Source organism: Marmota marmota, unplaced genomic scaffold, assembly GCF_001458135.2.
Source record: "Marmota marmota marmota unplaced genomic scaffold, marMar, whole genome shotgun sequence".
NCBI classification, from domain to species: domain Eukaryota; kingdom Metazoa; phylum Chordata; class Mammalia; order Rodentia; family Sciuridae; genus Marmota; species Marmota marmota.
This window is the reverse complement of record NW_025999977.1, coordinates 25,575,987-25,592,121: the sequence shown is the minus strand read 5'-3', so window position 1 is coordinate 25,592,121 and position 16,135 is coordinate 25,575,987. Positions and strand designations below refer to the sequence as shown.

Sequence of the window (16,135 nt, the reverse complement as noted above, 5' to 3'; positions counted from 1 at the left end):
TCCATGTCCCATTTGTTCAATAACTGTTTTGCAGATGTGTTGCCTCTTTGAAAATTTTTTTTGGTAGTTGTAGATGGACAGAATGCCTATATTTTATTTGTTTGTTTGTTTGTTTATTTATTTATTATTGTGGTGCTGGGGATTGAACCTAGTCCCTCACGCATAACCAGGCAAGCGTTCTGCCATTGAGCTACAGCCCCAGCCCAACTCTTTTTGACTTTTTGACTCTCATGTTTGGACAAAACTTTGGCCATAAAGAAACCCAATTGTCTGCTTTCTCTTTGTTTGAACTTTGGTATTTGAACTCTGGACACATCTCACATTCATTATCCCCACCTGAACTGAGCCACTAAATCTTCTTGAGAAATTTACTAAATCCAACTAATCAACATGCCCTTCCCTTTCTCTTCAAACACTCTCTCTGCCTCCTTCCTATCTTATGACTCTCAGAGAAAACTCTGCTCCACAGAGAGAAGAAAAGCCATCAGAGCTGCAGGTCCCCATTCCCACCCTTTTCCTACTTGCTATTTTTAACAATAGGAGTTACTTCCTTTCTGTCTAGAGGACTTGACTTAGCAAATAAAAATTTAGGATATCCAGTTAAGTCTGAGATTTAGTTAAACAGTATATAATTTTCTATTATAAAAGATTGTATAGGCTATACTTATGCAGTCAGCCGTCTGTATCTGTGGATTCTATATCTGCACATTCAATCAACTGCATATAGAAAATATTTGGAAAAAAGTTGTATCTGTATTGAATTAGTACAGACTTTTTTCTGATCATTATTCCTTAAACAATACAACTATTTACATAGCACTTACAGTTTATCAGGTAGTATAAATAATCTAGAAATTATTTAAAGTATAGGGGAGCATTTGCATAGGTTATATTAAATACTGTGTCATTTTAATGTGAGAGACTTAGGCATCTGCAAATTTTGGTATCTGAACCAGTCTCCCATGGATGCTGAGGAGTGCTCTACTAAAATACTATGCATTGTTTTCTGAAATTTAGATTTGTTTGAGTCCTATATTTCATCCAGCAGCTCTACATCTGTCCCAGGCCACATCTTTGTTTTTCCTCCTAGGTCTTTTACTCTGGACCATCTTACCCTACTCCAGTCTCTTCTTCTTCTTCTTCCTCTTCCTCCTCTTCTTCTTCACCTCTTCCCCTCCTCTCACTCTTCCACCCTTCCTTCCTTTTTTTATTTTTTTAAATACTTGAGCCTAGGGGTGTTTTACCATGGAGCGATATCCCCAGTCCTTTTTACTTTTTATTTTTGAGACAAGGTCTTACTAGGTTGCTGAAAATCATCCTAAGTTACTGAGACCGGCCTTGAATTTGCAATCCTCTTGACTCTAATCTCCGGAGTTGCTGGAATTACAGGTGTATGCTGCCACACCCAGTTCTTTTTCTCTTCTTGATCTTCTCTGTTAACATTTAAACATGCTGGTTTCTGGATATCAACTTTGAGGAATTATTGGCCAGACTTTTTTCTATTTTCATTTGTGTGAATATAAAATAGTATATTGAGGTCTAAATTTTACATTTATCTAATAACTAGTGATGATTTATCAAGTTGCTAATGTAATTATATACTTACTAATGACGTTGAACATCTTTTCATATAGTTATTCATCTGCGCTTCCTTTTCTGTGAAATACCTGCTTTCATTCCCTAGTTCTCTTTAGGATTGCTTGTCCCTGTTGCTTTCTGGAGGCCTCTTTGCATTCTGGATCCTGGTCTTTTGTTGGTTAGACACACAAAAATAGATATCTCATTGTGGTTTGTGTCCAGGCAGCCATGTGGTGAACTTACAGTTTATCAGGTAGTATAAATAATCTAGATATGTTTTCTTGAAAGGCAGCAGCTGTTACTCAGCTTTGACCAACTGCCATAGAAATACAGATCCATGTGACTACGTCTTCCAACTAAAAGGAAAAAGATTCATGTAAAATCCCCCAGTTTTTCAGTGCTTTCTAGATGCTGTGTTTAGCATGAAATGAGATAGAGCCCAAGAAACCTTCATGTTTAAGGGGTCATTGCATACACCAAGAGGAAGGGGCCAGAGACTGAGAGTGGGGCATGAGAGGAGAGTCTTGACATGGAACCATGAACCTGAGCATTTCTAGAAAGAGGAAATTAGCCGCAGTGTCAAATACCACTAGGTACCAACACTTGAAGTTGCTAGATTTTTATTCCTGAGGACTAGCAGGGTTTATTAAAGAATAGGTCTAATAAATTTTTTTTATAACTATAGTTTGAATATTCAGTATATTGGGTTCAAGCTTCAAGACCAATAGAAATTGTCTTTTTCCCATGTTGACCCCATTTGCTTTTCTTTACAAACAGGAAGCCAAAGCCTGGACAGAGGATTCAAGAAAATATGTTAGCAATGTCTGTTCCTTAAGTTGGTCTTGTTTTGAATTTGAGAGCATTGGCTTGTCATTGCGACTGTTATGAATAGCATCTACTGGACAGACAGGTCACAACCATGTTTATGGGGCATTAGGCCAACTGGTGACATTTTGGGGAGTTAATTTAGCTTAATACTTGCCCTAGAAGGAGAATTCTCATGATTTAAATACTCTGCCCACACGGGGCCTGGGATGGCCGTGATCATTTCTTTGTAGGCAAAACCATCATATGAATAATGCTAAGTTACTGATGTGCTGTTTTGTTTCTTTGCTAGTTAAGTGTGTATGGAAACTCCAGTTGGCACTTTGATGAAGTGCGAAAGCAATGTTATTTTCACCAGTTTATGAAAGAGCAACCTGATTTGAATTTCCGAAATCCTGCTGTTCAAGAAGAAATAAAAGTGAGTATAGATACTCTTCATTAATGGGAGTGGTTATTTTAAACACTCTATATTGAACAATAATTTTGCAGGAAAAATAAAAGTAGTACAGTTAAATTCTCAGATTGAGATGTTTGATGCAAATAAAGACACTTTTATTTGTTGGTGACTCCTTTCTTCATCTAACCCAGAATAATCTAAATGGAAGGGGGTAAGAAACACCTGGTGCCTTAGTGACAATTGGCAGGTGCAGGAAGGTGGGGCCAGATGAGGGCTCCCACATCTGCGGTGGGCCTCTGGGTGAATTATTTGGCTTTTCTTTTCTTTTTAATTGTTGATGGACCTTTATTTTATTTATTTTTATGTGGTGCTGAGGACCGAACCCAGTGCCTCACACATGCTAGGCAAGCGCTCTACCATTGGGCTACAACCCTAGCCCTTATTTGGCTTTTCTATGCCTCAGATCCCTCATTCATTAAACACATTTGATGGTAGTATTGGACTCAGAGGGCTCTTAGGAAGATTAGATGAGATAATCCATGCATGGCACTTCTGTATTCATTCAGTAAATATTAACTCACTGCCTGCCTACCCTGTGCCAGGCCCTGAGTACTGGGAAAACAGCAGTGAATAAAAGAAGCCCTACCCTCAATGAGTCCCTTGTGTGGGTAAAGTAGACAATGAAGAACTGTGCCTATCACATGTCAGGTCGTAGTGAATGCTAAGGGAAGGTGACTCAGACATACGCCAGGGATGAGGTACTGCCTGACAACCACCTGAAGTGTGAAAGGGAGTCCTGGAATTGAACCCAGAGGGGCTTAACCACTGAGTCACATCCCTTGCCCTTTGTATTTTTTGTTTTGTGATTAGGTCTTGCTAAATTGCCTTAGCTGCCAGAGTTGCTAGAATCACAGGCATGTGTCATCATGCCTGAGCCCTGTGCCTCTCTAGGGGAAGAGAATTTCAGGCAGAGGGCAGAGCAAGTGCAGAGATCTGGAGGGGAGAGTATGGTTCATGTGTTTCAGGAATGACATGGAGGCCAGTGTATAGGCTTGCCAGAAATAGCAAATACAAATACAGGATACCTGGTTAAAATTTCAATTTCAGATACATAGTGAATAATATAATGCTTGGATATATATACTTCTACTATAAAAGTATTCATCGGTTCCTTGATATTAACAAGGTGTCCTTTATCTTTTATCTGGCAGCCCTACAAGTGTGCTGGAGATACAAGAGGGCAGGAGGCAGGAAGCAGAGGTTGCAAAATCAAGAGCTGAGGGCTCTGCAGATGGCCTTGAGTTTGATGGAAGGGCACATGCTGAGCCAGTGAAGATTCCTTTGGGGCTCTGTAGGCAGGAAAGTTTCTGTAGTAACCCCGGTGATCTCTGGTGGGCTTGTACTGGAGTGGTACAGACAGTTCTAGTGATTGGCAGTAAGTAGTAGCCATGTTGTTCTCATTCTTGTGCTGCTGCTGTGGCCAGAGCGGGCAGGAATTTAGCTGAGTGGGGTAGTGCTTGGGGGAGGGAGGAGGGAGGAGGACACCCAAACAGAATGGAGAGCCATGGGTACCCTTCTGCATCTCACCATATCAGCCAAATAGAGAGGATGCAGGACACTAGGGGCACTGGAATCCTTAGTTTATTTTTCCTTTATTTGTTCTTAAATAACAGTTTCTTGGAATATAATAATTCACATACCATAAAAATTTTTCAAATGGGTGATTCAGTGGTTTTAGTATATTCAGAGTTGTGCGACTATCACTATTAATTTTCCAGTGCATTTTCATCATGCCAAAAAGAAATTCCAAACCCATCAGCAGTCATTCTCCCTAACCTCCTGATACCCACCGCCCCCACCAAGGCTTTGGCAAGTAATCTACTAATTTGCCTACTGAGGACATTTCACATAAGTGGAATCAGAAATTATCTGTTTATATTTTATATAGCTTAGCTTATTTATCTATCCATCCATCCATTCATCTATTTATCCATACATCCATCTATCTTTACATGAAAACTGCCAAAGTTGTTTTCAATAGCCACTGCACCACTTTACATTCCCATTAGCAATTTATAAAGGTTTCCATTTCTCTACATTCTCACTGGCAATACTTGTTATTGCCTATGAGTTTTTGTTTGTTTTCTGGTACCACGGATTGAACCCAGGCGTACTTAAACACTGAGTCACATCTCCAGCCCTTTGTTTATTTTATTTAGAAACGGTATATTACTAAGTTGTTTAGGGCCTTGCTAAGTTGCTGAGGCTGACTTTGAACTCATGCTTCTCCTGCCTGAGCCTCCTGAGCCCAAGCTGCATCACCGTGCTCAGCTTATGTTTTCATTATAGTTATCCTACTTTGGGTGAAGTGTCATCTCATTCCAGGTTATATTTGTATTTGCCTCTTTTCATGTGCTTATAGTTTACTTATGTATCTTCATTGCAGAAATGTCTATTCAAATCCTTTGCCCATCTAAAAACAGGCTTATTTGTCTTTTTATTATTGGGTTGTAAGAGTTCTTTATATATTTTTAGACACATGATTTGCAAATACTTTTCTTCTGTTCTGTGGGTTGTCTTTTAACTTTCGTGATGTAGCCCTTTGAAGCATAAGAGGTCTTAATTTTAATATGTCCAATTTCACTTTTTTTCTTTTATTGTATTGCTATGAAAAGCTCAGTCCTTGTCCCCAGTGACAATTTAATAAGGAAGAGACATGGTTTTGAGAAAAAAGGAAAAAGAAGGTTTATTGCTTTGCTAACAAATGAGAAGCACAGGGGATTCTTGTCCTAGAGTCTGTGATTCTCTCCATAAGGGAAAGCAGAGGGCTTTTAAAGAAGCTCTTTAAAGGCTGCTTTCCAGGTGCACCCTGATGGTGTGTTGAAATTCACTTGTTAATTTGGGAGATAGTCACTTCCTAGATCTTTAGGAGATGTCTCTTTCCTGTGGTGTGCTCAAGGACAGATAACAATGCCTAAGATGGGAAAAAGTAATCTTGTTTCACACCCTCGAATTAGGGAAGGGGAGAGGGAGAAGAGAAAAAGAAAAATATGTTCCTTTTAAAATAAACAGTAGAGTAGACCAGTGTTGCAGTATGTGCTTTCATCGTGATGTTTGTTTTATTTATTTTTTAAAAATTTATTTATTTTAATTAGGTGTATATGACAGCAACTCTAATTGAAAGCCAACTGGCCATAGATGTATAGGCTTATTTATTTTTAGACTTGCAACTCTGTTCCATTCATGTTTATGTCTACTTTTATGACAGCACCACACAGCACCACAACATCTAGAAATGTTTAAGCTAGTGTCATTCATTTTGTCACAATGTGCCAGCCAAAACACTAATGATTCTTTGACTAACCTGGCTGTTCATTTGTAGGTATCCAATTAGTTAGATTTGTGACTAGGATTCTGATTCCCTAGTCCCTTAGAATGAAAGTCTTCAAATAAGGGATCACTACTACCCCTGGTTAACAGGTTAGACATTATTTAAAAGGCAGTTTTGGAAGATTTACTATTAAAAGTAAATAAGAAATAAGGAGAAGCTGGGGGGGGGTGTACTTTGTTCCTGGAAATGGATCTTTCACTTGAAGAGGACTTCCAACATCCTCCTGCCCCTTATCTCTGCAGTAGAGTTAATAACAGGTTAATAATTTGCAATCCAGATAGTTTGTGGCCAGGAGGCATTTGGAATGACTCCTGCTTGCATTCCAACTGGCACCAGTGAAGTCAGAGCCTTTGCCTTCAGCTCCTGGCAGTTCAGTTATCTGCACAGGGGGAGGCTACCCTACAGGGGGCATCCAGCATGAACACCCTCCTCACTTCTCAGTCTCCTCCTTTCCCACTGGCTATCAGGGGACTTGGCCTGCCCCTGGCCTCCCAGTGCTTGAGTGCCTGATACTGGAGAAATCAGGAAACCTTCTCAGAGAAGTTGGGGGCTTCTGTTTGTATAGTAGCATTTATACATTTCCAGTCACTTTGAGTTTTACTTGCCTCCAAATCATTTTTTAGATAAATAGGAAACAATTACAGTAAGGTGAAGTGGCCCACTAGGACAGTCATATAGCAAGGAAGAGACTCCAGGTGGCCTGGCTCCATGTCTGGCTTGGCGTGATCCTGACCTGCCATGTGGGAATGCTCAGCACTGGAGTGGGGACCCCTGGGGAGTCATGATACTCCCTGCAGCTGGGGATGAGAAGCCAAGAGGCACTCCCAGCTTAAGATGGAACCCAGAGCATAAGCATAGGTTCTGCTTTTCCATTACTGAACACAGTGCTGCTGGAGGTGGGCAGCTCAATTTAAAACACAGTTCACTCATAGCCAGGTGCGGTGGCTCATGCCTGCAATCCCAGCCATTTGGGAGTCTGAAGCAGGAAGATCACAAGTTCAAGGTCCTGAGCAACTCAGTGAGACCTGTCTCTAAATAACATACCACATAGAGCTGGGGATGTGGCTCAGTGGTTGAGTGCCCCTGGGTTCAATCCCTGATACCAAAAAAAAAAAAAAANTTTTTTTTTTTTTTTTTTTTTTTTTTGCCTCTGTGACTAAAAGTCCTTACCAGAACAATTTTAGAGGAGGAAAAGTTTATTTAGGGGCTCACACTTTCAGAAGTCTGAATCCATAGAAAGCTGGCTTCATTCCTTAGGGCTCGAGGTGAGGCAGAACAATCATGGCGGAGAGTGTGTTGGAGGAGAGCAGCTCACAGGATGATCAGGAAGCAGAGAGATCTTCCTGTTGCCAAATACGAATATATACCCCAAAGCCATGCCCCAGTGCTCCACCTCCTTAGCCATATCCTACCTGCCTTCAGTTACCACTCAATTAATCCCATCAGGTGATTAATTCACTGATTAGGTTAAGACTTTCATAACCCAGTAATTTCTCCTCTGAACCTGCTTACATTGTCTCACTCATGAGCTTTTGGGGGATACCTCACATCCCAACCATAACACACTGTATGTGTAGTGTGTTGGCCATGTGCTAGGAGTAGGGTGGTTGAAAAGATACATATTGTGACTGTCATGGGACTTGTATTGTGAGGGGAGGTAACAAACAGTGATTACAATAGAGTGTTCTGAGTGGTCGTGACAGTGGAAGTAGGAGTAGAGAGGACTGGCACTTCACCCAGACAGAGTGGGAGAGATCAGGGAAGGAGCAATTTGCACAGGAGCCAATGATGTCAGGGATGAACTGGAGCAAGCCAAGGGAAGAGGCATGGGTGGGTGTGTTTCAGGGAGAGCATGAATCATGGCATGGCAGTGGTGCTGGGAGTTATCAATATGGCTGGAACATGGTGTATATATAGAGAGTGATCTGATCCAGTGAGACTAGAGTGGTCAGCAGGGGCTGAGTCATGAGCAGCACTGAAAGTTCTGGTAAGGATTTGAATTTAAAAGGTTTTAGGCAGGAATATTTGCATATTGAATAATCAATGTAGTTTTGGGGAATGGGTTTGAGTAAGTCAGGTTTGGAGGCAGAGGGCTCAGGGAGGAGGTCAGTGCAGTAACGTGGAAATACTTGGATCAGCAAGGGTGTTGTGGGGTGTAGAGAAGTCATTAGAACTTAAGAGTTCAATATGAGTTCCAGGTTTCAGAGTCGAATACTGGTCGGGTGTGGTGCCATTTGCTAAACTGGAAGATGCAAGAATAGGAAGAAGGGCATTGTTGGGTGGAGTTTGAGCTCTCTGTGAGACATTCAAGGGTATGGGAATTGGGGAGTTGTTCTCTAGGCATAAAGTTTGGGATTTGTTGACATATGGATGATGCCAGTGTGTGACTCCTCACGCTGCAGACTTTACTTCCATTCTATCAAGAATTCACTGAGGGCCAGGTGCTGTGTCAGAGGCTAAGGAAACAGAACCAACAGCCACTCTTGCCCTCAAGAATTTTTCAGTGAGGTGGAGGAGTCCTTTGTGACCGTTGGCTTATAAGGGAGGGTGGCAGCAGGCTCTGCTTCTGTCCTGGTCACCTATGTTTCTGGAACAAGGGGCAAGCTACTTGACAAATGTTTTTAGGCTGCTAGCTCCCAGATTTATATCTGTGACCACAGCCCTGCCCTAAGCTCCACTTTTTTTTTTTTTTTTTTGGTACAGAGGGTTGAACCCAGGGATGCTCAACCACCAAGCCACATCCTTAGCCTTTCTTATATTTTAGAGACAGCATCTCACTAAGTTGCTTAGGGCCTTGCTAAATTGCTGAGCTAGCTTTGAACTCACAATCCTCTGGCCTCAGCCTCCCAAGGTGCTGGGATTCCAAGTGTGTGTCACCATGCCCAGCTCCAAGATCTAGATTTCACAAGCTACCAGCCACCTCAGCGTCCCCTCCTACATGTGCAGCAGACACCTCAAACTTGTTGTGTCTAAGTCAGAACATTCCATCTTTCTCCCTCAACCAGCTGTTGCCTCTGGTGAGTGGCACACGGTCACTCAGTTCAAGAACATAGGGGTTAGTCTTGACCCCTCTTTCTTTCACAATACCCACACGCCACCAGCAGACCGGGGAGCTCCACCCTCAGAGCAGATTCAACATCTGCCTTTTCCACTTTGTCTCCCCACTCTAAGCCACCAGGGTAGGCTCCTAAAAGGAGTCCTCAAGGCTGGGGTTTTGGCTCAGAGGTAGAGCACTTGCCTAGCACACGTGAGGCACTGGGTTCGATCCTCAGCACCACATAAAAAATGAAAAATAAAGATATTGTCCACCTATAACTAAAAAATAAATATTTAAAAAACAAAAAGGAATCCTCAGGCTTATTTATTTTTTTTCTTTTGGCAACAGATTTTTTAATATATAATTCACATACCATAAAATTTACCCAAAGTATACAGTTTCAGTTTTTTAGTGAGTTCATAAAATTGTAGAACTATTATCACAACCTAATTTTAGAACATTTCATCACCCCAGAGAAGAAAGCTCGGATGCTTTAGCACTCATTGTTCACCCATTATCCCAACCCCTGGCAACCACTAATGTACTTTCTGTCTCTGTAGATTTGCCCGTTCTGGACATTTTATATAAATAGAGTCCTACGATATTTATCCTTTGTGTCTTTCTTTCATTTAGCAAAATGTTTCCAAGATTCCTCTTAAGTTGTAGCATGCACCAGTATTCTGTACCTTTTATGGACAGATAATATTCATTATATGGCTGCGTCTTGGGAGGTGATTTCTGCTTTTTGGCTTTTATGGATCATGCTGCTGTGAACCTCCACTGTGTGCACGGTTTGGTGGGGACCCACATTTTCACCTCTCTTGGATGTGTACCTAGGTGTGGAATTGCTAGGTCTCAGCGTAACCTCCTATTTCACCTTTTGAGGAGCCGTCAGACTGACCAGTTTGTTCTGCATACATCAGATCTTTGAAAGTGTAAGACAAACCATAGGCTTTTCTGCTGAACACCTTCCAGGGGTTTCCTATCCCTGTGCCCAACAGATCCCAAGTTGATCCCAATAACTACTAAGCTAGATGTGATGAGTCCAACCACACTGTCCCCTCTCTTCATTGCTCAAGGAATCTGTGCTCTTCCATGTACCTACACACGGCACCATACCTTCCCATGATTCCATACCTCCCCATGGACCATGCCTCCTCGTGTCTTCTCCCTCATTTCTTATTTTCCCTGTTGAAATGTTGCCTACACAATCTAAACTCGCTCTCTGGCCCCCTTTACCCTGTATTGTTTTTCTCATGGTACCTATAAATTACTCGCTACATCATTTGTGGGGCCACATGCAAAATGAAAGTTCAGGGTCTCTTGTTCTAAAATCATTGAAAAGTTCATGACAATGAAATCAAGAGCTGGAGTATTAAACCAAGCGCAAGGCCCTTCTGAGCCAGGGGCCCAGTGCAGTTGCACAGATCACACACCCATGCCTTCAGCCCTACACCTGAAACTGCCTGGAATGAAAGGAAATCCCATTTCTCCGCCTCCCATTCATGCATATCCAGAAGCTGCCTCCTCTATCCTCTCCATGTTTCTCACGTCCCATTTCCTTCTTCTCAAGCTCCTTCCTTGAGTGCCATGTTTGCAGTCTTGGTTTCATCTCTTCAGTCATTGGACTCAGCATTGGAGTCCGGGCAGGCCAGGCACAGCAGGTGTGCCAGGGAAGAGGCTGGGCACGCAAAAGCTACCTTCTCTTTAGCAAGGATGTGTCGGGAATCAGGCAGGGGTGTAGAGAAAGCCAGAGACATTCACTCTGGTGTCCATCAGACATCTTTGGAAGATATTCTGTCATGAAAGAATCCAATAAAATGTATGAAAACTATTTTAGCTTGGGGTCAATTTCTTTGTTAAGGACAATAAAATAGTGGCTTCTTTGGATAATGTGCTATTTACCTTTTATTATCTGAGGGTATTCAAGATGTTTGCAGCTGAGTTCTACCACCTGATCTTCACTCTTTTTCTTCATTGTTTTCCTGGTTGATGGTTGATTCTTTCTGCTTGGTCTTGTGTTTCTTCCATAGTGCTCTCAATAGGAAATCCTTGACCACCCAAGCTCTTCACCTTTCACTTGCCTTCCTGATAAGGAGTGAAGCATTTAACTCTTGAACAATTGGTTATTACTTTGAGCTGGAGTGATAGTTAAGGAGTTGGGCAAGATGGAGATGAGGTACTGTCCCAGATTCTCTGGAGTCCTATCTTTCATGATGGTTTCTTAAGTTTTGATTGGATTTTCTAAACTTAGGAAATATGCTCATCATATCAGTTATAAATGTAATTATAACTCCTAATTCAAATATGAAGGAGGTGTGGGTATCCCTAAAGGAAGTTACTTGAGAGTTCATTATACTAAGACAGTTACATGAAATTAATAAATAGCCGAATGCATGGATATTGTGTTTGCTTTGTATGTGGCAATATCTATTTATGATGGAAAGTCATTTGCAAAAAAAAGCCTTTATTAAGCATTATGATTATGTGTAACTAAGTGTTTTGTTTCTTCCTGTTTAGGAAATAATACAGTTTTGGCTTGCAAAAGGTGTTGATGGCTTTAGTTTTGATGCTGTTAAATTTCTTCTAGAAGCAAAGCATCTGAGAGATGAGATCCAAGTAAATAAGTCACAAAGCCCGGTAAGGTTTTAAAATTTCTGAAAATGCATCAGGGTTTCCCTTATTAGCCTGAGATGCCAATTACAAAGGCAAGTCCTCTGCCATCTGTGGGAGGTACCTAGCCACACTACTTCTCTTAGGAGTCATTGGGGTTTCTAATTCAGGCACTCAGACGTTTCCTTCTGCTGGCTTTTTCCAGAGTAAGGGATCCCTGGAGGAGTCCTTCATCTTTGTCCCTTCATGAAGGTTGTGAGGGCACAGAGTGAACTCTACCAAGGACCTAGAATGGAGGACAGTTTGCTCACTGAGATTTTATCATCTCATTCAAGTTCAAGTGAGGAGGTCCCCAGCATCTTTTCTAGTTAGTTGTTCCAGGTTAGATAGACAGAAGGGAAGGGAACAGGCATTGGCCAGGTGTCCATGGTATGCAACATGCACTTTTATAGTGCATTGAATTCTTGTAACTACCTATTAGAGAAGTTTCATGATCCCCCATTTACCAAACCTTAGAGAACTTAACATATCAAGGGTTATAGAAGTGATAAACAGATTTCTGAACCATGCCCATCTCACTATGAATCAGGATTCATTATGTACACTATAGTGTACCAATAAAAAGTATGGAAGGCAAAAAAATCTACCACATGGACCTCAAGTTAGGTTCAGTCAGTCCGTGTCCCAACCCAGGACCTAAAACCTTGGCTTGTATGGGATGTAGTCTTTTGTTTTTGATTCTTATAATCCTAGGAAGACAGAGAAATGAATATCAGGAAAAATTACTGAAACTCTGAGGAACTGTAATAGTAAAAATGAAAGATAAATATGGTAAAGAAACTAATTTAAATATACAATATTGATATCTGTGTGAATAGATAAAAGTATAATGATGGGCTCTATAATCCTGAGGATCATTTGCATGCCTTTAAAAGTGTCTGAAGCACTTAGACAATCACATGGGTAGGAGGACTTTATTAACTGTTTATGTTTACTAGATTTATAAAGTTGACAATTAATCAAATGAAGTACTAATAGTTGTGAATACTGTCTGTCAGTCCACAAACTCTCGAGCATGGGAGGTCTCGCCAGGATCTTTTCTGAGTATCTCTTTTGCTCAGCTTGATCCCTTTGAAGAGACTGTCTGTATTTATATGGAGCTGGCTGTGGGTATGCGACATGTGAAATGATGGCATTCCTGTTGTCCTGGTTTTCAAAGGACACTGTCACACACTACTCAGAGCTGTATCACGACTTCACCACCACGCAAGTGGGAATGCACGACCTTGTCCGGAGCTTCCGGCAGACCATGGACCAATACAGCCGGGAGCCTGGCAGATACAGGTGACCACAGGACTGCTTTTGTTCTTTATAGGCACAGAGTGTGATCTGTAGTTTAAACCTCACATGGTTATGAGGCATGGTCTGAGCTCCAAGTCATAATTTAATAAGACTGCATAATTTTATTTCAGCTAGGTTATGCCAGGGTCTGATATATCTTGTCACACAGCTGATTTTCAGTTTCTTCTTTTGTGGGATTTTGCTAATGACAGCACTGATTTCAGAGTTTTATAAAAATTAAATTAAAAGATAATTTAGTAGTTAAATATTAGCCAGAAACTATTATTTTTATCATTATTACTGGGACTATATTTCCCTGTAGAGTATGAATCCAAATGTTGGAATCAACCTGTCAGTATATCACAATGCTTAGAAACACAGCTTTGGACTCAGATGGGCTTGAGGTGGAATCTGGCTCCGTAGCTGGTTGGTCTTGGGCTGGGTGGTTAACATAAGTCTGTTTTCTCATCAATAAGAAGGTAATGGTAGGGGCCGGGGATATAGCTCAGTTGATAGATTGCTTGCCTTGCATGCACAAGGCCCTGGGTTCAATTCCCAGAACCACCATCAAAGGAAAAAAAAAAAACAAAGGTAATAGTAATAACCTTTTAAAAGGTTATTATGAGATAAATAAGATAATGTACATAAAGCACCTAAAATAGTGCCTGGCATATAATATTCTACAAAATTAACTCAAGGTTAACTGAAAATTTTGGACCATTTTTGATTTATGATTTTTGGATCAGGAATTTTCAACTAGAAAAGTCTAGGTAAATACTGTAAAATTTAAAAAAACAAAACAAAACAAAAAAAAAAAACCCTCCCAAATCTGAAATACTCTGGTCCCAAGAATTTTCGTTAAGGGATATTCAACCTGTGTTAGTTTGTACTGGTCACCCAATAGAATCAATAGAAAAAGAAGCTTAAGAAATTTTCCCTCCTTGAAGTGGTGCTCTGATTATCATCTCCACTTTCTAGATGAGGAGACGAAGCTCTGAGCACGCAGGCGATGGTCCCGTGGGTAGTGATGGCAAAGATGGGATGTGAACCGAGGCAGCTGGGCCCAAGATTGTGCAGTGACCCATTAATACACTGCCCTAGACACCACAGGTGACCCACTGTGACCTTTCTTGGCTACCTGGCTTGACTGCTTTCTAATGAGCCCTGCCCCTATCTGGCTAATAGTGTGTGTTTAGCCCCCACATTTTAAAAATAAGATATAAACAAGATGCAGAGTCTTTAGCCAGTCTCCTGACAGGCCCTGAGGGCCTCAAACCCTGCCAACTCTGACAGGTTCATGGGAGCCGAAGCCCAGGCAGAGAGCATCGACAGGACCATGATGTACTATGGGTTGCCATTTACCCAGGAAGCGGATTTTCCCTTCAACCATTACCTCACCACACTGGACGATCTTTCTGGGAACATTGTTCATGACGTCATCACATCCTGGATGGAAAACATGCCAGAAGGAAGGTGGCCTAATTGGATGGTAAGTCCTTGTGCCCATCTTGAGCCCTTTGAAGAGGCCATCTGTATACACATGGAACCAGCTGTGGTTCCATGATGTGACATGATTGTATTCATGCTGTCCTGGTTTTCCAAGGATTCAGTCCCCTTCAGGAGGAACGGTATCATGACTTAATACACATTGTTGTTGCACTCACTGGACAGAAACACCTAGGTTACACTAAAGTTATATATATATAAAAAAAAACCTGAGCCAGGTGCAGTGACTTAGTTATAGTAAGCCCTAGTTAATTTATTATTGAAGAAAGAGAAAAAGATTTTTTTCCCTTGTACTGGGGACTGAACCCAGAGGCACTTAACTACTGGGCCATCCCCAGCGCATTTTCTTTTTTTGGTACTGGGGAGTGAACCCAGAGGTGCTTTACCACTGAGCTATAAGCCCACATCCCCAGCCCTTTTTATTTTTTATTTTGAGATAGGGTCTCACTAAGTTGCTTAGGGCCTCACTAAATTTCTAAGGCTGGCCTCAAACTTGTGATCCTCCTGCTATAGGTGTGCATCACCACGAGCAGCTTGCTTTCACATTTAAAAAAAAAAATGTTTAGTTGTTGTTGGACCATTATTTTATTTATTTGTATGTGGTGCTGAGAATCAAACCCAGTGCCTCATGCATGCTAGGCAAGTGCTCTACCACTGAGCCACAACCCCAGCTTTTACACTTTTTAAGGAGCTTCTCTGCAAAGCTTGTACCAAACTCTTCACTGTGAATTTTCTTGAGGATTCTTTTTTTTTTCCTCTATCAGTTCCCTTTTCCCTTGCCTTTTCCTCAACTTTCTTCCAGTCCCATTATAATTTTGAGACTACTGCTATATATAGTCTGTGGTTGACCAGAATGTTGTGTGGCACATAGCTATATTTTATTCCTTTCATGTTGAATTGAATTATTTTCTTAATTTCATTTTTGATTGTTCATTCTTAGTGTATACAAATAATATAGACTTTTTTTTTTTTTTGGTGGGGAGTACTGGGGGGCACTTGACCACTGAGCCACATCCCCAGCCCTATTTTGTATTTTATTTAGAGACAGGGTCTCACTGAGTTGCTTAGCACCTCACCATTGTTGAGGCTGGCTTTGAACTCGCAATCCTCCTATCTCAGCCTCCCGAGCCACTGGGATTACATGTGTTTGCCACTGTACCTGGTTTAGTATAGGCTTTTATATATTGATCTCATATCCTGCCTGCAACACCGATGAACTTATTAGTTTCTAATAGTTTATTATGCATTCCTGAAAAATTCTTTTGTGGCCTTTCTTATGGCAAAATACACATAAAATTTAAAATAAATGTGCAATTTATTGGTATTAAATACATTCACAAGTTGTTTAATTATCTATCACTATTATCCATTTCTAGAACTTTTTCATAATCCCGAACTTAAAAGTTATATAGTAATCTCTTATTCCTACTTCCAAACTCTTGTATCT

The 16,135-nt window shown here is 41.0% G+C and overlaps 1 protein-coding gene across 2 annotated transcripts in view; it reads left to right on the top strand.

Moving 5' to 3' along the window:
• The window catches only part of Slc3a1 (solute carrier family 3 member 1), a 41,671-nt gene that overhangs the window by 16,937 nt on the left and 8,599 nt on the right, over nt 1-16,135 (top strand). For both annotated transcript variants that reach the window (XM_015479713.2, XM_048804456.1), the window contains exons 5-8: nt 2,696-2,821; nt 11,749-11,868; nt 13,061-13,185; nt 14,476-14,671. In XM_015479713.2, coding sequence (XP_015335199.1) covers nt 2,696-2,821; nt 11,749-11,868; nt 13,061-13,185; nt 14,476-14,671 — 567 coding nt within the window. The remainder of the gene's footprint in view (nt 1-2,695; nt 2,822-11,748; nt 11,869-13,060; nt 13,186-14,475; nt 14,672-16,135) is intronic.